We start from the raw sequence: 20,898 nt of genomic DNA, 5'->3' as shown, positions 1-20,898 counted from the left end.
TTGGTCAGACTGCCGACACATAGCAACTAATCAGCCAATCAGAGCTCCAGCTGTAGTATTTTACCTTAAATCTGTTATAATATTGAAACTCTAAATGTTAAAGCAGAAAGGAAATGAATTGTGATGGAACTTGATAAATTATAAAACAAAATGTTCAGCATTTGCTACTTTACTCCCCCTCCCCCCCCCAAAAAATAAAAATAAATCATTAATATTAATATATTTTTTTTAAAATATATTTTTTCAGTATTTGCTAATTTACCCCCCTTCCCCCCCAAAAAATAAAATTATTAATATAAATATATATTCTGTTTTTTAAATATATATTTATTTCCAAACATTTAAAACATTTGTAATCAATATTTTTAGTTTTCGGGAAATATATATATATTTAAAATAAATAAATAAATAAAAAATAAAAAACTCCAATTTTTTTCTAAATTAATTCAAAGCCAGAATGAGGAGATGGATGTTTTGTAAAATTGAATCCTCTTTTTTTTGGTTTTTTAAATACTGCATTTTAAAACATTCATACAAAAAACTTAAATAAATAAAAATAAAATAAATATAAATTATTAATATAAATATTGTTTTTTTTAAATATATTTATTTCCAAACATTTAAACCATTTATTATGAATATTTTTAGGGAAATATATATATTTAAAATAAATAAATAAAACGTATATAAAATATTAAATAAATAAAATTATAATAAAAATATGATTTTTTTTCCAATTAAAAAAAAAAGAATTCAAAGGCTTACCTCATAGTAGGACATGGCTGAGTCAGTGGTGCTCCTTCCTCAGCAGAGTGCAGCTGGAGTTTCTCTCCTCCTGATATATATTTGCCTTCAGGCTCCTCCCCTCTCGCTGCAGCACATCTGGCTTCCTGCTGAAAGGTTTTTCCTGTTTTCGAGGTGTCAGGTGCTGATAGTGCTTCTATCACAGGAAGCTGAGCTGCTGCGTGGCCTGTTGGATTGTTTTGGCCCTGAGACCTCTGGCTGCAGATACCAGGCCCAGTGGCAGGAGGAAAGACTGCAGACAATGTGTAAAGTGTGACGGTGTCTCTGGGAACTCCACGCTCCGTTACAGCAGGACAAGCTGCAGTCTGAGCACCAGAATGTGCACATACTTGTTGTGTTTGCGTCACGATGTTATATGATGCATGTTTGCATCAACATGCATGAGAGGAGGAGCAGCGAGGTGTTGTTCTGGTGAATGTGAGCTGATTATCAGCTGTGTTCTGCTCTGATCTCTCCCTGTCAGTGAACCATGAGACTGTACAATAACAGCTAAACGTCTGTCTGTATGAAGTCAGTCATGATGGAGACTGGAGTCTTATCGGGTGTTAACTATAATAAATAATACATTAGAGCAATTGAAGCCTGGAAATCGTTTACGTCGTTTTGTAGTATTTGTATAAGCTCTCAAATATGTTTTTGAATTTCATTTCTATCTGCTACAGAGGCTGAAAAATCTATTATTTAGTAGAAGAGTTCACACTTTTTTTCCAGAATTTTTCCAGAATTTCCAGAAAATTAGAGGCTTATTTTAAAATCGCCCAGCGATTTTTCAGGCCTCAATGGGTTAAAAAAATATTTTTGTATGAATGTTTTAGAATGTAGTATTAAAAAATATATATATAAAGATAATTCAAGTTTACAAAACATCCATCTCCTCATTCTGGCTTTGAATTATTATTATTTTTTTAAATTGGAATTTTTTTATTTTATTTTATTTTATTTATTGATTTTGAAATTATACATATATTTCCCAAAAAATAAAAATTATTAAATATAAAAACATATATATATATAAATGTATATATAATTATATAAAATACATATAATTATATATAATTTATATATATAATTCTCAAAAAAATAAAATTATATATATATATACATATATAAACAAGCTTAATTTGGCAGTGTTTTATTTGGACCTATTGTCTCCTAAGTACATGTATAAATTTATTAATGAATTAGTTTCTTAGTGTTAAAATGGACCACTTTATATGTATGATTTATATTTATATTATATATTTATGATTTATTTATATTTATTTTCTTTTTTTCTTTTTGGGGGGGAGGGGAGTAAAGTAGCAAATACTGAACATTTTGTTTTGTAATTTATCAAGTTCCGTCATAATTAATTTCCTTTCTGCTTTAACATTAAGAGTTTCAATATTATTATCATACATGGCTTTCTGATTCTGATAACAGATTTAATGTAAAATACTACAGCTGGAGCTCTGATTGGCTGATGAGTTGCATTGTTTACACGTTTAACTTCAACCCATGTGAAAAAGAAAACTGTAAATAATAAAAGAAGCAACAATAAAAAATTGTGAAATGGAATATCATAGGCAGATGTATTAAATGGAATAAAAAAATGTTACATTTAAAATAATGCCATGTCATTAAGAAATTAGTGAAATTAATTCATTTTTAATAATAATTATGGTATTTCATTGTAATTGTTTTAAATGGGACTTGTTTTTTTGGGTTTCTACTAAAACACTTTGCTTTAATGCAAAAAAAAAAAAAAATTTTGCCATACTTTTTTTTGATGATATTCATCCAAGTAAAACTGGAGATATTGTCAAATATCTATCTAATATTTAGTATATTAGTGTCTTTTTGGTAATTTTGTGTCTTTTTTTAGTAATTTTGTGTCTTTTTTTGGGTCATTTTGTTTATTTTTTAAGTAATTTAGTTTTTTTCTGACATTTTGTGTGTTTTTTAATAATTTTGTGTCTTTCTTTGGTAATTCTGTGTATTTTTTGGTCATTTTGTGTCTTTTTTATACATAAAAACATATGTGGACATACTGTCCACCTAAATATGTTTGTCTACCATCTATGTCAAATGCTGTGTTTTAGTGTCTATATTTTTATCACAAAAAAAACTGGTCTGCTCTGATTGGTCCTGGACTGGACCGGCCCTGTTCATTCCTATGAAAGCTGGTCAGTGGTGCTTCACATCAAAAAGGTTTGACATTCTCAATAGAATGAGTATTTAGATACTTTAACAGTATTTAGATTTGCTTTATAACCAACAAATATATCACTTTTACGTTATGGGATTAAACTCTGTGCTGAGTCAGTCAGCAGACACATTTCCTGGTTTACCACTGATTTTAAATCCCATTAATCCATAAGTAAACAACAACAACAACAACAACCAACTCCCCCAAACAAAGTCTGTCAACCCTCCAAGACTCTCAGTTCCTTATCTCTCTCTCTTTTTCTCCTCCCTTCCTCTACATTCACAGCTATCAGAGCAAACATCTTGAAAATAACTTTGTTGTGCAAAAAGAGCTAAAACTCTGTGACAGCACTAACTGTTAGTAGTTTGACTCATGCTGCTGTTTATAGCAGATAGTCCTCTTATTACACCATTAACACAGGAAGAATACATTAAATTAATTAAAGGCTGCATTCAGTTTATCTCTACCAGGTGCAGAGCTACAATTGTTGTTAATAATTGCTCAGGTTGTGTGTAGAAAAGACTCACAACTATAGGTTGCACATAAATAATAACAATATTTGGAATGTGGAGGCGAAGACTGAATATAAATAGTTCACATCCTGTGATCACAACAAGGAACAGGACTGAGTTCTCGGAGAGTTGATTCCATCATTAAGTGGCGCCCCCATGTGGCCTTATAGAGGATGTACCAACACATCAATACACTACAACAGGGGCCTCAAAGTCTAATTACCTGGGGGCCGCTGGAGGCACTATCAAAATGATCAAAAAGAGACACAAAATTATTTAAAAAAAGACACAAAATGACAGAAAAAAAAAACAAATTACTTAAAAAAGAAACAAAATGTCCCAAAAAAGAAATAAAATGACCGAAAAAAAGACACAAAATGACCCCAAAAAGAAAATGACCCAAAATTACTAAAAAGAAGACACAAAATGACCTAAAAAAAGACACAAAATGACAAAAAAAGACTCAAAATGACCCCAAAAAGAAATAAAATGACCCAAAATTACTAAAAAGAAGACACAAAATGACCTAAAAAAAGACACAAAATGACCTAAAAAAAGACACAAAATGACAAAAAAACACATAAAATGACCCAAAAAAGTAATAAAATGACCCAAAAAAGACACAAAATTACTAAAAAGACACAAAATGACCGAAAAAAAGACAAAATTATTAAAAAAAAAAAGACACTAATATACTAAATATATTTGACAGTATCTCCAGTTTTACTTGGATGAATATCATCAAAAAAAATCTGGTAGAGATTCAAGCCAGAACTTTAGAGGGAAGCTGATGGAGAGACTCAATGTTGCTTCATTTTTATGTCTTTACGTCATGAAGAAGTCATGTGAAGGTGCTTTCATGGTCTCTAGAGGGTTAAAAGGTGCTCTATAAATAAAGTTATTATTATTATTATTATGATAAAGTATTATGTCTCGATTATATGCATGCATGCAAAAGAAGGTAGTTTGTAATAGCAGCAGCTCTGTTTACTGGTGATCTATGACAGGAAAACAGTAAAAACAGCGTTAATGTCAGAACATTTATTTACTTACAGATATCCAGTTTAATGAAACTTTAAATAAACGTTACGATGAAACTCAACAAACAATAAATAACGTGCAATAAAGTACTGCAAAGTACTGTGCAAATAAGGCAAATAAGGGCTGGATGGAGGAGTTCAGAACACAACAACAGCCACGAAAACAACAAACCAACAACCAAAAGAAAAAGAAACAAAGTTCCTTCATGAGCGGTTCTCCTTGACGATCATGCTGCTGTTGCCACGCAACTGGGCCAACAAGTCTCTGAACCCGCCCGTCTTCTTTTTGGGCGGGGCTGTTGTTGTCCCGGTGGTCTCCATGGCGACCGTGGAGGCAGAATCAACAGTCAGGTTGGTGTCTGCGGACTCACTGCCGCTCTCTAAACCAGGACCGGTCGGGTCAGGCTCGCTCCGGTTGGTGCCGTGAGTTTGACCGTTGCCGTGGATACGCTGCTGCTTCTTGACCAGAGCACCCTCAGAACTTTCTCTCCTCCTCCTCTTCTTCTTCCTTCCCTTTTTTCCCGCCACACTTACACGTTGTCTCAGGCTCCTAACAGACACACAACACACTCAGCTTCATTATTCATGTAAACCAGCATTCCCCTTCAGTTTACAGTCTTAACAGGAAAGGAATTATATATTTAAACCTAAAAGCATCAATCTTGTGCACTTTGAGAGCTAAACACAAACAGCAAACACAACATTTTCTAGTCGGGAGATACCGTCACATAGAATCTTTGCTGGGCAGTACAACTTTATATCGTGAAAAGTATAAATATACATTAAGTAGCTTGAAATGTGACTTTAGCAGCAAATTAGACTCTACAGCAGGGGTCTTAGACTCAAATTACCTGGGGGCCGCTGGAGGCAGTATCACAATGACCAAAAAAAGAGACAAAATTACAGAAAAAAACTAAATTACTTAAAAAAAGACACAAAATGACCAATACACAGAATTACCCAAAAGAGACACAAAATTACTAAAAAAGACACATAATTCTTAAAAAAAGACACAAAATTACCAAAAAAACCCACAGAATTACCCATAAAGACACAAAATTACTAAAAAAAGACACAAAATTCTTAAAAAAGACACAAAATTATCAAAAAAAGACAACATTATTTAAAAAAGACACAGAGTTCTTAAAAAAAGACACAAAATTACTAAAAAAAGACACATAATTCTTAAAAAAAGACACAAAAGTATCAAAAAAAGACAACATTTAAAAAAGACACAGAGTTCTTAAAAAAAGACACAAAATGACCAAAGAAAGACACAAAATTACAGAAAAAACTAAATTACTTAAAAAAGAAACAAAATTACAAAAAAACCCCCACAGAATTACCCAAAAAATACACAAAATTACTAAAAAAAAGACACAAAATTCTTAAAAAAGACGCAAAATTATCAAAAAAAGACAACATTATTTAAAAAAGACACAGAGTTCTTAAAAAAAAGACACAAAATTAAAAAAAAAAGACACATAATTCTTAAAAAAAAGACACAAAAGTATCAAAAAAGACAACATTACTTAAAACAGACACAGCATTCTTAAAAAAGACACAAAATGACCAAAGAAAGACACAAAATTACCAAAAAAAGTAATTAAAGCGACCTTCCACAAAACACGGTAAAGTGGCATTCATATAAAACTCCTTTAATAAAAAGACAAGATATAGACTTGTTCTATAGGAAAGGTCACCTTAAATGACTTCTGTTGTGATTTGGAGCTCTATAGAAAATAAAATTAACTTTATCGGGGGGGGGGCGCCCCCCTTATATAATAGTAGGAGAAACAGTGAGCAGAGCAGCAGAGTGAAGCAGAGGGAGGAGCTACCTGGTCAGGAAGGCGTGCTGCCTGCTGCAGCAGGCTGCTGCTGGTCGTCTCTCTGCTCCTCTAGCGGCTCTCAGTCGTTCTTTAACCACATCTAAACGCATCAACAGCTTCCTGACACAACAGAGAGGAGACGTTATAATGAGCTACAGTCACAATAACAGAATTTTGGTTTTAATATTTCTATTAGAAACATTTGTGAAGACATTTCTTGACATTTATACATTCAATCGCTTCATATTTCTACAGAATGGTACAGAAAAAGTCACAGAACTGATACAATGTATTTTTGTATTTGTATTTGGAGCTTTTATCTGTGTAGCCTCATGTTGAAAATCTTATTATTATAGCTGCTGTACTTTTGATACCACACACACACACACACACACACACACACACACACACACACACACACTCTTACCCGTTTGCCTGCTGCAGCCTGCGTGGTCTCCACTTCTTCCTGAGGACCCACTGGTCACAGGTCAGAGATTTAGGATCTGAAGAATATTATAATGAGCAGGTTGAGATCTGGACATGAGAACTGGCTTTGAAATAAGAAATTAACTCTTAAAACAAGTAGGGCTGTGCCATATCGTATCGTTCACGATAATATCGGTATATTTTTTTCATGGTTAAAAAAAATGCAAATCATGATATTGGCAACGTTCCTACTTCTTGATGTAGTTTTTAAAGTTGTTTTAATCACAAAAAGCTACTTACTCCCTGTCGCTAAGTACATGCAGCTTTCAAAATAAGAGCACAGTGTGTTAGGAGAATCCACCAAAGAGTTTACAAGAAGACTGTCAAAATAAGATGCCTTAAATAAAACATACAAGAACCTTTATTCTCCTTTAGAAAATGTCATTAAAATATGCCCCCAGAACCCCTAAATGGTTATTTTTATTATTTGCTCATACTCAAGAGTCAAGAGTACATTTTTTTTTTGTATTTGGCAACTGTTGAGATTTGCACTTCAAACTACATTTTAGATTTTTATTTATTCATACAGACTAAAAAAAAATCATATTTTCCATATATTTTTAAGTATTTGGTAATATCGTCAAGAATATCGTTATCGCAAAAATAGCCTGAAATATCGTGATATTCTTTTAGGGCCATATCGCCCAGCCCTAAAAACCAGATAAATTAAAGCCGCCAGCAGTGATGAACTGGCCCGAGCAGAGTGACCTGATGATTATTTATTTCTTACCAAGATAAAAAAAAACTTTAGATTTAGAAGCGTTGTATAATTGATCTTGTTTTAAGAGTTAATTTCTTATTTTAAGCGTTCAACATGCTTATTTCTAGATTTAATAATCTTAATGTAATAAATCTTGTCAAGGTAAATTATCTGTCCATGCAGCAAGATCATTTCCCTCAGATTTACTGTTTGATCTGGTTTTTAAACACCTTTTTTGCAGTAAATATTTGTCGACCATTAATTGATACAATATTTCCACTGGTAAAACGATGCTGTATGGATTGTTTCCCCAACCTCCATCATCTTGTGTTGCTGAAAGAAGTCAAGCTGAACTCACCGTTGTCCAAGAGTTTGTTTCTTAGTGGAGCTTTCATCCTCTTTGCCTTCTGGTAGAGAGTTTTACAGGCTGAACACAAACAGGAAGTCCTGGCTGCTTTCTGAGGAGAGAAGAAGAGTCGGAGGGAAGGACCAGAAGCTACGCTGCTAACAGAGCAGCAGTCTTCATCAGACTGGTCCAGACCTTCATCAGCCACCTCTACCAGCGCTCCTTCATCATCCTCCTCATTGACGTCTTTCTCATCGTTGATGATGTCGAGGACGTCTCGGCTGCTCCTCTCATAGGTATCTACGCTGCCTCCAGCTGTAGTCTTCCTCAGCCCTCTGCTCTGAGTCTTACTCTTCATCCTGCCCCGGGGAGCTGCTCCAGCTGGACTGGGACTCCTCTGGGTCCTCTCGGAGCCCTTTGATGGTCTAAATATGGCGTTTTTTTTCTTCATACAAAATTCAAATGACCTGAAACAGAGAGAAAAAGTGACTATCTGTGTAATCCTTTAGCATGAGATCATTAATATTAAGCTGCAAAGCTTTATATGATTTCACAATTTAACCCTTTGATGCACAACTGTTATAAAAATTAGGTTTATACAGTGTTTCAGATGTTTTAAATCCTACAATGAGTATGGGAGTCCCCATTTCTTACATGTCTTGTTTAAACTTCTCTGATATGACTTTATTGCTGGGGCTGGCAGGGTGAGGTAAGGTTCAGGGTAAAGTATCAATAAAGGAAGTCTAGAACAGAGTGAGGACTAGAGACAGGTCAGAGGACATTTAGATTGGGGATATCCTGATTACTGATTAAGGGAACAAAGGAAAACGTCTAGATGCACTGTCTGTTAACAATTTACAAGGGTTAGGACAGCCCATTATCAATAATAGTATAAGAACCAGCTGTTAGAGCTCCTCTGGGAGCCTTTTTCTCTGTAACCCCTCGCTGTGTGTTGCACTGTTAAACGCTCCTTCTTGTACAAGAATAATACATTCTAATTCAACTTTACTACTCCGAATCCAATCTTCTTTATTGAAGGGTCACTCTAAAAAATTCCTATAACAACAACATGAGTCTAAAGTAGGGTTGTCAAAAGTATTGATACTCAAAAAAGTATCGATACTAAAACGTTGTATCTGGACACGATACTCATTTTCAAAACTATCGATTAAAAATGTTATTTTCTCTCTTGAAGTCCCAGAATGAAGCAGAGAAAAGTCGACTTATCAAGCTTGCTTAATATTGTGCACAGCATACAAAATATTGTTCTAATTGTTATTGTTTATTGTATTTATTTATTTTTTGCACTACCTCAGACCTGAAGCTTGTTATCATAGTTGCAGTTTCTTTTTGCACAACTGTTTTTATTATAAATATTTAACCTGTGGTTCTGTTCATTTTTACATGTTGGATTTTTCTTAATATATTTTTCTTCTTTCTTAATAAAAATATTTCTGTTAAATTTTGAGGTCTTTGTTTTTATCCTGGTGGTATCGAAAAAAATGGTATCGAGTATCGAATATTTTCCGGTATCGAGTTGAAAATTTTAGTATCGTGACAACCCTAGACTAAAGTGACCCGACTAAGTTTTTATATTCTATATCTTTGCAATAAATTAATTTCATCATTCAGTACTGCAGGTTCTCCTCAAATAACTTGTTTTTGATCATCATTTGCCCTAATTTTTTTTAAATTTCTTATTTTTTGAATAAAAAACTTTTTTTATCACTACTCTTCTAATGCACAAGGTCATTTTTGACCCATGTTGTGCATTAGAAGGTGTTTATATGTTGTCACCAGTTTAAAACCTGACAAAGAAGACACAAATATTAACTATCCTATTTTATTAAATTGGTGTTTTTTTCCAATGGAAATTATTATTTGGTGGCTCTAATAAGTCTCAAATGTTAAAATATGTGATTTTCCAATGTAATCTGGTGGTTCTAACAACTCTTTTAAAGTTAAACCTTCAAAATAAGACAAACATAGTGACACATATACTCAAATAGTTAATTTAGTGAATCACTTTTTGTATCACTACGCTTCTAATGCACAAGGTCATTTTTGACCCATGTGTGTAAACTTGATGTAATAATACAAAAAATATTTTTCTTCATAAAATATGAAAGGAAAAATGGATATAATGATCTGTTGTAATAATAATAAAGATATTCAAACACACAGCAGCATGAAATAACATGGGAGGTGAATGTGGGTCATTTTTGACCCATGTTGTGCATTAGAAGGTGTTTATATGTTGAGCAAGTCTCCATCTGATCCTACCTGTAATATTCTACTCTTACAACCAATGAATGACTGGAAACCTCCAAACTATCTGCCTCATACTCGCTGTGAGTCTCAGGCCTAGAAAGACAGCAAAGCAACTCTGAATGACCAAACAAATCCAAGAATCCAAACAAATACAGCACAGATTGACAAATAAAAGTAAAGAATCTGAATATTTCTTCCACCTGTTTAAGGATGCTCATTCTGTAAAACACATGCTTGTTTTTTGTCATTTTTAGTGTGTTTTCTGTTTTTTGTGTGTGTGTTTTTGTGTTCAAAATGTTGATCCAGTAAGTCAAAATGACAAAATAATAAGCAGGTGAGGTTGTGTTGAAAAAAAATTGATACCAACATTTTTTAAGTCGTTTATACAGGCAGAATGAAAAATAGTCAAAACCCATCAAAATAGCCCCAAACTCACTCCAAAGGATTAATAAAGAAGTTGTGCTGAGAAAATACCAAATACCAAACATGGGTATAGTAAATATTATGTGGTATATCACAGCTATTCTCAACCTTGGGGTTGGGACCCCAATTGGGGTCGCGAGATGATTTCTGGGGGTCTCCAAATCATTTTGGAAGTCATCTCTGTCTCAAATTGTTAATGTGTTTTAGTCTTTTTTGGTCATTTAATGTCTTTTTCTGGTCATTTTGTGTCTTTTTGTGGTCATTTTGTGTCTTTTTTTGTCATTTTGTTCCATTATTTGGTCATTTTGTGTCTGTTTTGGTCAATTTGTGTGTTTTTGTGGTCATTTTTTGCCATTTGGTGTCAATTTGAGTCCTTTTTTGCTTCATTTTATGTAATTTTTTGATCATTCTGTGTCTGTTTTTGATCATTTTGAGTCATTTTGTGGTCAATTTGATTCTTTTTGGGGTAATTTTGTGTCTTTTCTGACAAATCCCAAAGTATCAAGTTGTTACTTTCCAAGGAGTCTCTGGCTTGAAGCTGACTGTTACACACTCAGGAGGTCAGAATGGACCTTTAAACCTTTAAACCTTTAAAAAAGTAACAATAAAATATAAAGTGAGTGGGGGTCGCGGACAACATGCATGTTAAATTGGGGGTCGCGACTCAAAAAGGTTGAGAACTACTGTTATATTAGACCCCAGAGGGTTAACTGCAGTAAAGGATCGGGATACTTCTTACGCCAGTGTATATATATATATATATATATATATATATATATATATATATATATATATATATATATATATATATATAAACACTGGCGTATATATATCTAGCAGCACTTACTGTATCGACATACTGGAGGAGCTCAGGTTGTTTTGTTGTTGTTTGAAACATTCTGGTGGAGCGCGGCAAAACTTCTTCTTCTTCTTCTTCTTTTTTTTCTTCTTCTTCTTCTTTGGTGTTTATTGGCAGTTGGCATCCTTTTCGTTGTATTTGCCGCCATCTGCTGGACTTAACTTCTTTCATACTTTCCTTCTGTTATATTCTTTGAATTAGTCCAGTTGTGGCAAGAAATCTCATCAGGATGTTATTTTCCTATTTTATTAAGTGTGTTATTTAATCTACTGTGCCCTATTCTTAGTCTATTTATAATTACTTGTTCTGTTCTATTAAGAAGCGCTTCTTCTTCTTCTTCTTCTTCTTCTTCTTCTTCTTCTTTTGAGTTTTATTGGCGGTTGTCCAACCAACGTCCAGGAGCATCACCGCCACCTCCTGGACTGGATGTGGAGCAGCAGATTGACAGGAAAATAAGGAGAGAAAATAATAATACTGATAAAAATAAAATAAAATAAAATAAAATAAAATAAAATAAAATAAAATAAAATAAAATAAAATAAAATCATTAAGATAAATACATGATTTAACAGGAAAAGGGGAAATAATAGTGTAAATAATAGCATATTACAATACAATTATAAATAATTAAATACATAACTAAATTCTCTCTATAAGTCCTGTTTCCCTCAGGTAACTAAATAGGGGCTTGTTTTCTTTGCATGACTTTTTCCCCAAGAAGACTTTCCAGGGTTTTACTGTGTTTCCTCTTTCTTTCTTTCTTTCTTTCTTTCTTCATCCACACATCCAAATGGAGAAAAACAAAACCACTTTTTTTAAATGTTTTTTAAAAAGACTCTTTGACTCGTTGAAACTAATGCAACACAAACATGCACTGTCTCTCCTTGTAGCGTATGATGATCTTAAAATATTCATAGACCCCTAATTGGTATATACAACAAAAATAGCTGACAAGAGTTTAATTTAAGAGCTGATATCTAGACATTTTCCATGTTTTTATTGATTATAACCACAATCATATATAATAATATAAAACGCTGCCCCTTCCTCTACTGAACTTTACTCCTTTCCCTCAGCTGCAGCTCTGATTGTGTGTTCTTTGATGTCTGGAAAGCAAATAAATCAGGCACACATTAACTAAGTCAAAGTCCCGCATCAAGGAGCTCCAACTGCTAGCTGTGCAGGACTGAAATTATTGTTCTTGTTAAAGCGAGGACTTCAACAAGCCAGACAGATATTCTGAAGGGCTGGAACAGTGTAGAGCTGCAGACACAAAGAGGAAAGACAACAATGTGGAAAGCAGCAGTGTTTGTGCTGCTGCTGCTGCACATGGAAATGCAGGTGAATGGTGCTGCAGGTAAGACCGAGGACTCTGTGGCAGACAACTCTAGACCAGAGAAAAAGGTGAAGAAAGAGCAGGCTGAAGCCACCAACACCATTCCTGCAACTCCGAGTTTCTTGGGCAACTTGCTGGTGGTGCCCATGGATGGGAGCCACTGGGTAGGACTAAAGGCCATTGCCCAAGAAATGGGTCGCCGTGGACACCGGGTCACCGTGGTGATACCAGAGATCAGCATGCGGATGGGTCCAGGGAAACACTACCAAACGGTGACCTATCCTGTTCCCTATGACAAGGCTTATATTGATAATGTCCTGTTCACACACAAGGACGTGATAGAAAAAACTTCACAGCCGTTCACAGAGAGGATTAGGAAACGTTTCACACAAATCCAGACGATTTCAAGCTTTCTCCGCATCACAGTAGAGAGCCTGCTGTTCAATGGCAGTCTGGTCTCACATCTGGCCCAGCAGGTGAGTGATTATACACTGTAAAAAAAATCAGTTTAAACCTCTGGAGTCCAGGAGATTTTGGTTCAAATTTGTCAACTTCCTATGCATTCATTCTGTTTCTGTTTAGCATCTTTCTGTCTTCTTTCTTCAGTCATCTTTCAGTTACATCACATGCATGGCTCCTTTTTCTCCACACAAACTTGGCTATCAGTCAGATTTTTCATTTTATTTTAATTAACAAAGTATAAAGCTGCCAGGAACCCAAAATACAAACAAAAGAGCGAGGTGTCTTTGGAAATGTACCTTTTTTTTTAATCAACTCATGAGCGTATGAAGTAATAGGACAGGTTTTTATTATTACATCCTGTTGAATATTTACCTTTTTCTCCTGTGTGTCCTTTGCACCGATCCACTGCAGAACTTTGATGCCGTCCTAACAGACCCCATGACGCCCACAGGCTCAATATTAGCTCGGAAATTAGGTGAGTTCTGCCACATTGTTATGCTTACAGTCATGGAAAAAACTAATTAGAGCACCCTTTTTCTTCAATTTCTTGTTCATTTTAATGCCTGGTACAACTAAAGGTACATTTGTTTGGACAAATATAATGATAACAACAAAAATAGCTGATAAGAGTTTAATTTAAGAGCTGATATCTAGACATTTAACATGGTTTTCTTGATAAAAACCAAAATCATGATCAAGGAAAACACGGAAAATGTCTAGATATCAGCTCTTAAATGAAACTCTTATCAAGGGTGGTCTAATAATTGTTTCAATGACTGTATTTTTGGTAATTTTGTGTCACTTTTTGGATCATTTTTACGTCTGTTTTTGGTAATTTTGTGTCTTTTTTGGTCATTTTTACGTCTGTTTTTGGTAATTTTGTGTCTTTTTTGGTCATTTAAATGGCATTCTGTATATCTATGCTCTAATAAGTCTGCATATTTTCTCACCAGTCATCACTTAAACATTTTCAGGTATCCCCACTATAAATTTGCTGAGGGGAATGCCGTGTTCTATGGATATGAAGTCTGCAGGCTGCCCCTCCCCGCCCTCATATGTTCCCCGCTACTTCACCGGCTTCACGGACAAAATGAGCTTCCAGGAGAGAACTGTTAACACTTTGGTGAGCACTTATAACTTCAGAGACGTTTGCCAAGCACCTACACCTTACTTTTGATATCTTATTAGTTTATTGCTCTGATGCCTCTGACCTACAGGTAGCTTTATTGGAGCCGCTGGTGTGCCGACTGATGTCCTGGCACTTTGACACAATGGCCTATCAGTTCCTGGGAGAGGAGGTTGGCGTAGCTGAAATACTGTCTGACTCCGCTATCTGGCTGATGAGGTAACATGTGCAGACATTATATATATGGATATCTGCAAGAAGAACACACATCAACCTTGATTGTCCTCACACACACTACAACTATACTATAACTATTGATGGGGACCTTTCATTCAAAGTCCATATCAAAAATTTGAAAACAGTTCAAATTGTAACCTAATAATTTATGGGTGAAAATCACTGTCCAGAGGCCAGCACACTCAAAATTTTCTAGTTTTATTCTTGCTGTTTTATGCCACTAAATCACATTGACAGAAAACATATCTTAGATCGTCTCTCTGATATTCAGATTAATATTGTGATATTGTGTTCAAACAGGATGGACTTTGCACTGGACTTCCCACTCCCCCTCATGCCTAATGTAATACCAGTTGGTGGAATCAACTGCAATGTGAGAAATCCTCTGCCTGAGGTAACTTTCATTTAGTTCTATACTTCAATACATAAATAACAGTTGGATCTGCTCTGTGTCTGGTGGGAGACACCGGTGGACAACAAACAAATATGACAATGGGCTGAGTGTCTGTAGGCGAAACAATTGTGTTTTTAAAATTAAGCTTTTTTAAAGTATATTCAAATTCAAGTCTGTGGGGGTGTGTCTCAGTGGCTCACTAGGAGAGCACATACCATTAAGGCCAAGTCCTCGCCATGGGGGATCTGGGTTTGAATCTGGGCCAAGGTCTAATGGCTCCATGTCTTCCGTTCTCTCTGTCACAATCAATAAAGCATGAAGGGGGCATGAAGAGGGGGCAGTCCACCGTTCTCCAGCAGAGAACCATGGCCTCAGACTTGGAGGTGCTGACTCTCATCCAAACAGCTTGGCAGTCGGCTGCAAACCACCCCAGTGAGTGCTGGAGGTCCTGGTCTGATGAAGCCAAAAGAACCACATCATCTGCAAAAAGCAGAGATGCAATTCTAAGGTCACCAAACCAGACCCCTTCCTCCCCCCGGCTGCGCCTTGAGATCCTGTGAAGATGAAGACCACGAACAGAATCGAAGACAAGGGGCAACCCTGGCGGAGGCCAACACCCACCGGGTACGTGTTTGACGTTGTGCCGAGTATACGGACACAGCTCTCACTTTGGTTATATAGGGACCGGATAGCTCGCAGCAACGAGCCCAGTACCCCATATTCCCGCAGTACCCCCCACAAGACTCCCTGAGGGACACATTCGTAAGCCTTCTCCAATTCCACAAAACACATGTAGACTGGATGAGCAAACTTCCATGACCCCTCCAGGAGTCTCGCAAGGGTAAAGAGCTGGTCCGTTGTTCCACGGCCAGGACGGAAGCCGCATTGTTCCTTCTGAATCTGAGGTTCGACAATCGGCCGGAGCCTCCTTTCCAGAACCCTGGAGTAGACTTTCCCGGGGAGGCTTCCAAACAGTAATTGGAACACACCCTCCAGTCCCCCTTTTTGAAAATAGGAACCACCACCCCGGTCTGCCACTCCACTGGCACTGTCCCAGACCTCCACGCAACATTGAAGAGGCGTGCCAACCATGACAGTCCAACAGTGTCCAGAGCCTTCAGCATCTCAGGGCGAATCTCATCCAACCCTGGTGCCTTGCCGCCTGGCGGTTTTCCAGAACCTCTTTGAGGCCGACCGAAAGTTCTCCTCCATGGCCTCCCCGAATTCCTCCCATACCCGAGTTTTTGCTGATTTTGACATCAGCCACAGCTGCAGCCCTTCTGGCCAAGACCGAAAGGCCTCCTTCTTCAGCTTGACGGCCTCCCTCACCACTGGTGTCCACCACTGGGTTCTTGGGTTCAGGCCACAGCTCCTACCAGCCGCATCAACAATTGAGGCTTTGAACAGGGCCCATTCGGACTCCATGTCCCCAGCCTCACCCGAGATACTGGAGAAATTCTTCCGGAGGTGTGAGTTGAAGACCCTGCAGACAGGGGCCTCCGCTAGACGTTCCCAGTTCACCCTCACTACACGTTTAGGGTTGCCAGGTCTGTCCAGAATCCTCCCCCACCACCTGATCCAACTCACCACCAGGTGGTGATCAGTTGACAGCTCTGCTTCTCTCTTCACCCGAGTGTCCAGAACATGCGGCCACAGATCTGATGATACGATAATGAAATCGATCATCGATCTTTGGCCTAGAGTGCTCTGGTACCAGGTACACTTATGAGCAACTCTATGTTCGAACATGGTGTTTGTTATGGACAATCCTTCACTAGCACAGAAGTCCAATAACAGAACACCACAACAACAAAATGTGAGTGTTGAAGTCTCGCAGAAGAACTATAGAGTCTCCAGGCGGTATCCCTTCCAGGACACCACCCAGAGACTCCAAGAAGGCCGGGTACTCCGAATCGCTGTTCGGTGCATAGGCACAGACAAAAGTCAGAGACCTCCCTGCGACTTGCAGCAAGGAGGCGACCCTCTCGTTCTTCGGGGAGAACTCCAACACAGCGGCGCTCAGCTGGGGGCTTGTGAGTATCCCCACACCCGCCCGGCGCCTCTCACCCTGGGCAACTCCAGAAAAGGAGAGTCCAGCCTCTCTCCAGGAGTTTGGTTCCAGAGCCGAGCTATGCGTGGAGGTGAGCCCAACTATCTCTAGTTGGTAATGCTCCACCCCCCGCACAAGCTCGGGCTCCTTCCCCGCCAGCGAGGTGACGTTCCACGTCACCTGAGCAGCTGGAGCCGGGGGTCAACACGCCCAGGTACCCGCCTTCGCCTGCTGCCCGACTCTCTACGCACCCGACCCTTACGCCTGACTCTGTGGATGGTGTGTATGTATTGAGATGCACCTTTATAGTAGCCACACATATTTATTTGAGCCAGAGTATAGAGAAGGGTGGTGTTATTATGGTTTCTGTGATCCTATTACCACACATGAAGAATCCTAATGTTGTAAAGAAACATTAAGATTTCAGAATATGAGTCCTCCATAAATGTGACTTGGTTAGACACATTCACAAACAGCTAAAGAATTATGTTTTATTTCTTTTCTGTGGCCAATTAAAGCCAGTAGAATTAAAATGGAAAATAGCAAAAGTGAGATAAATTAAAGACAGTAGTGTGTGTGTGTGTGTGTTCTTGTAGGATTTGGAGTCCTGGTTGTCAGGAGAGCATGGGTTTGTCGTGTTCACTCTGGGCACCATGGTGTCAGATCTGCCAGAGGAGACAACCTCCGTCTTTCTAGAAGCCTTTAGACAGATTCCACAGAAGGTACAGGAATATTTATCAACATATATGGAAATGCATTTGAAATCAGACAACAATTCAACAAATGACTCTTCTTTTGACAGGTAATATGGAGGTACACCGGGCAGGTTTCCGAGGATGTCCCAGAAAATGTGAAGCTGATGAAATGGGTGCCTCAGAACGACCTGCTGGGTCTGTAAATCCACTGCAACACGTCCTGAAGCTGACTGAAGATGTGTTACAAACCAACATCTGACATGTTTGTTGTGTGTCATGTGTTAGCTCATCCTGGAGCTCGGGCCTTCATCACTCATGCCGGCTCACACAGTCTCTTTGAGGGACTGTGTCATGGCGTTCCCATGGTGATGGTGCCACTTTCAGCCGAGCAGCCCGACAACGCGGCGAGGTTGGTGAGGAAAGGAGCCGGAATCGTGCTGGATATTTATTTTATCACTGCAGAAAGCCTTCTTCAGGGACTGAATGAGGTCATCAATAACACCAGGTGAGTGGTCAAATATCAAAATATCACAACAGAGTCTGGCTGCAGACCTGCACTGTCAGGACCGGAAGTTGATTCGAAGCCTTTCAAAATAAAAGCAAGCATACTGGAAGCACGTATTTTTCGTTCCCCGTGTTTATTTCTTGGGTCTTTATTTTATGTATACATTGTGAAAATGTTTATGTGTTTTGATGTGTTCAATTAAAAAGATAAAAAAAATGCATATCTTTCCAGTTCAACTGGATAAGGTGAAAAAACGCAAGAAAATATCAAGATAAAAACCAAACAAAAAAGACAGTCTGGCTCCAGACCTGCACTGTGAGGTCCGGAAGTTGATTTGAAGCCTTTCAAAATAAATGCGAGTCTACCGGAAGCACGCATTTTTCATTCCCCGACTTTTACTCCCCTCGTGGTCTCCACACTTCACGAAAACGAAAAACGAAAAATACGTGCTTCTGGTAGACTTACTTTTATTTTGAAAGGCTTCAAATCACTTTCCGTCTGCAACTTCCGGTCCTGACAGTGCAGATCTGGAGCCAGATCCCCCCTAAAAATAGTTTTGGAATCCGATTTTTACAGAAGCGTAATGCATTCAATTGAGAAAATGATTATATTCGTTCTTGTTTTTCTGAATTGAAGAGATACTTTTCTCATTGATTGAAAAACAACAGATTTTTCAATGAAAAAAATTCTGGTCTTGCTTTTCTGAATTAATACTTCTAATCAAATTCTTTCTTGATTTAATCACATACTTATATCATTAAATTAGATTTTTTTTGTGAATTATAAGAAAATTAATTAATAATAATAATATTTTTCGATGAAACCGTTCTCAGAATTCTAAGATAAATATTAAATTAATTGAGAAAAACAAGAGCAGTGTTGAAAAATGTCCCATGTTTTCCAAGTTTTCTTAGAATTCTGACATAATTATCTCATTAATGGTTCATGTTTGTTTCCTCAAGTGAATGCATTGTGTATATTTTCATACCATCTTCCCCACTTCCCTGTTGAACTCCTGCCATCCATCTGTTTCTATCAGGTATAAAGAGAACGTGCAGAAGCTGTCAGCTCTCCATAAAGACCGGCCAGTCGACCCACTGGACCTTTCAGTGTACTGGACTGAATTTGTGATGCGGCACAAAGGGGCAAAACATCTCAAAGCTGCTGTCCATGACCTCAACTGGGTCCAGTACTTCTGCCTGGATGTAATAGCACTACTTGTTACTGTAGTGCTGCTTTTTATCATAGTGACAGTAAAATTCTTGAAACTATGCCTCAGGAAGCTGAGCAGGAAGAGGAAGCAGGAATAGCCTGCTGCTACATTTACACCTTCAGCCAGCAATAACACTGTATGGAAAGGGGAAAAAAACATAACTGTCATTAAATATGAATGCAACTTAACTTAACTCTATTGAGTTTTGGGCTATTTTTTCCACTTTTTAATCATTTTTCATCCTGCCATTATACACCACTTTAAAAAATTTTTTAAATGCCATGTTGGTATAATTTTTTTCAGCACAATCTCACCTATATAACCTAATAATATATTTTTTTTATATACTGACTTACTGAATCAACATTTTGAACCCAAAAGAAACAAAGAAAAACAAACATAAAATGTTGATATGGAACTCACTTCCTCCTTACTTAGTCAACCTTTCTCGTTTATCATTTTAAAAAATATCTGAAAAACCTATTACTATTCAATAACCTATTATAATGCTTGTTCCATTGTTATGTTGTGCCTTTGTTTTGATTTTCTAGTTTCTTGTTCTGTATGATTCTATGTTCCTTGTTCTTTTTTTAATGTTATTTTAGGGAATCCCACTATTCAAGCCCCATGAGGGGTTTTTGGGCTTCCCTTGCATGCTTTTTTTAAAATTCAAATATATTTTTTCGGAATTTATAATTTGTATTATTGTTATTACGTTCTTCTTTTCTTTCTTTTAAAACTATGCCAAATAAATCAAATCAAATCAAATGTTGAATCTTTTTTTTTTAAACTTCCAAAACACTGTCATGCTCAATGAAGAATCTTAGACTTGTGGTTATGGATTAAAGATGTGACAGAATGTATGAAGAATCAGGGACATTTATTTAACAGAAAATATAGATTATTATTAGATTCCATACCATGGAAGACCACAGCTCCCAGTCTGTGGACACTTTTTTTAAGCCCTAAAAAACATCTTTATAACAGAGCTTTTGCTATTGTTTAAGTTTCATTAGCTGCCATCAGTGGTGGAAAGTAACTAAGTACATTGACTCATCTTACTAATTCAATTACATGTATATCTTTTTATTTATTTATTTTTTTTTACATTTTTCACATGTATTTATTCATTTATGAATGTATGTATTTATTTATGGATTTATATATATATATATATATATATATATATATATATATATATATTATTTATTTACTTATTTATTTACATAGATATTTATTCCTACATTTATTTATTTCTACATTTATTCACTTTTTATGTGTTTATTTATTCATATATATATTTTTTCTACAGTTATTTATTTATACATGTGCTTATTTATATAATTATTTATATATTTATTCCCACATTTATTTATTTATTTATTTCTACATGTATTCACTTTTGTATTTGTTTATTTATAT

The 20,898-nt window shown here is 36.6% G+C and overlaps 2 protein-coding genes across 3 annotated transcripts; one reads left to right on the top strand and one right to left on the bottom strand.

Moving 5' to 3' along the window:
- Positions 1 to 4,530: 4,530 nt before the first annotated feature.
- Positions 4,531 to 11,519, bottom strand: si:ch211-227n13.3 (uncharacterized). 2 transcript variants are annotated; one of them, XM_059344853.1, is made up of 6 exons: positions 11,447 to 11,519; positions 10,189 to 10,269; positions 7,918 to 8,372; positions 6,801 to 6,876; positions 6,383 to 6,493; positions 4,531 to 5,094 (listed from the first exon to the last, which is right to left on the bottom strand). In XM_059344853.1, exons 1-6 carry the CDS (start codon positions 11,455 to 11,457, stop codon positions 4,749 to 4,751), a joined length of 1,080 nt encoding a protein of 359 aa, XP_059200836.1. In that variant the 5' UTR covers positions 11,458 to 11,519; the 3' UTR covers positions 4,531 to 4,748. The 2 variants fall into 2 exon arrangements, with proteins under 2 accessions (XP_059200836.1, XP_059200837.1); XM_059344854.1 differs by lacking the exon at positions 10,189 to 10,269 and having other exon boundaries at positions 11,447 to 11,506.
- Positions 11,520 to 12,585: 1,066 nt separating this feature from the next.
- On the top strand, positions 12,586 to 19,865 carry LOC131980953 (UDP-glucuronosyltransferase-like). Its single transcript, XM_059345247.1, has 9 exons — positions 12,586 to 13,270; positions 13,668 to 13,731; positions 14,231 to 14,379; positions 14,474 to 14,601; positions 14,920 to 15,013; positions 17,660 to 17,785; positions 17,866 to 17,953; positions 18,044 to 18,263; positions 19,303 to 19,865. Exons 1-9 carry the CDS (start codon positions 12,749 to 12,751, stop codon positions 19,571 to 19,573), a joined length of 1,662 nt encoding a protein of 553 aa, XP_059201230.1. The 5' UTR covers positions 12,586 to 12,748; the 3' UTR covers positions 19,574 to 19,865.
- Positions 19,866 to 20,898: the final 1,033 nt, after the last annotated feature.

Source organism: Centropristis striata, chromosome 11 (genome assembly GCF_030273125.1).
Source record: "Centropristis striata isolate RG_2023a ecotype Rhode Island chromosome 11, C.striata_1.0, whole genome shotgun sequence".
NCBI lineage: Eukaryota > Metazoa > Chordata > Actinopteri > Perciformes > Serranidae > Centropristis > Centropristis striata.
The sequence above is the reverse complement of the archived record's forward strand: the minus strand, read 5'-3'. Positions and strand labels throughout refer to the sequence as shown.

Coding starts and splice junctions, on each gene's coding strand:
- si:ch211-227n13.3 (XM_059344853.1), bottom strand. Junction 8,373..10,188: donor GTAAGAGTAGAATATTACAG/GTAGGATCAGAT, acceptor TCTCTGTTTCAG/GTCATTTGAATTTTGTATGA. Junction 6,494..6,800: donor AGGCTGCAGCAGGCAAACGG/GTAAGAGTGTGT, acceptor CTGTTGTGTCAG/GAAGCTGTTGATGCGTTTAG.
- LOC131980953 (XM_059345247.1), top strand. CDS start 12,749: ATGTGGAAAGCAGCAGTGTTTGTGCTGCTGCTGCTGCACATGGAAATG. Junction 14,380..14,473: donor AGAGAACTGTTAACACTTTG/GTGAGCACTTAT, acceptor TCTGACCTACAG/GTAGCTTTATTGGAGCCGCT. Junction 17,786..17,865: donor TTAGACAGATTCCACAGAAG/GTACAGGAATAT, acceptor TTCTTTTGACAG/GTAATATGGAGGTACACCGG.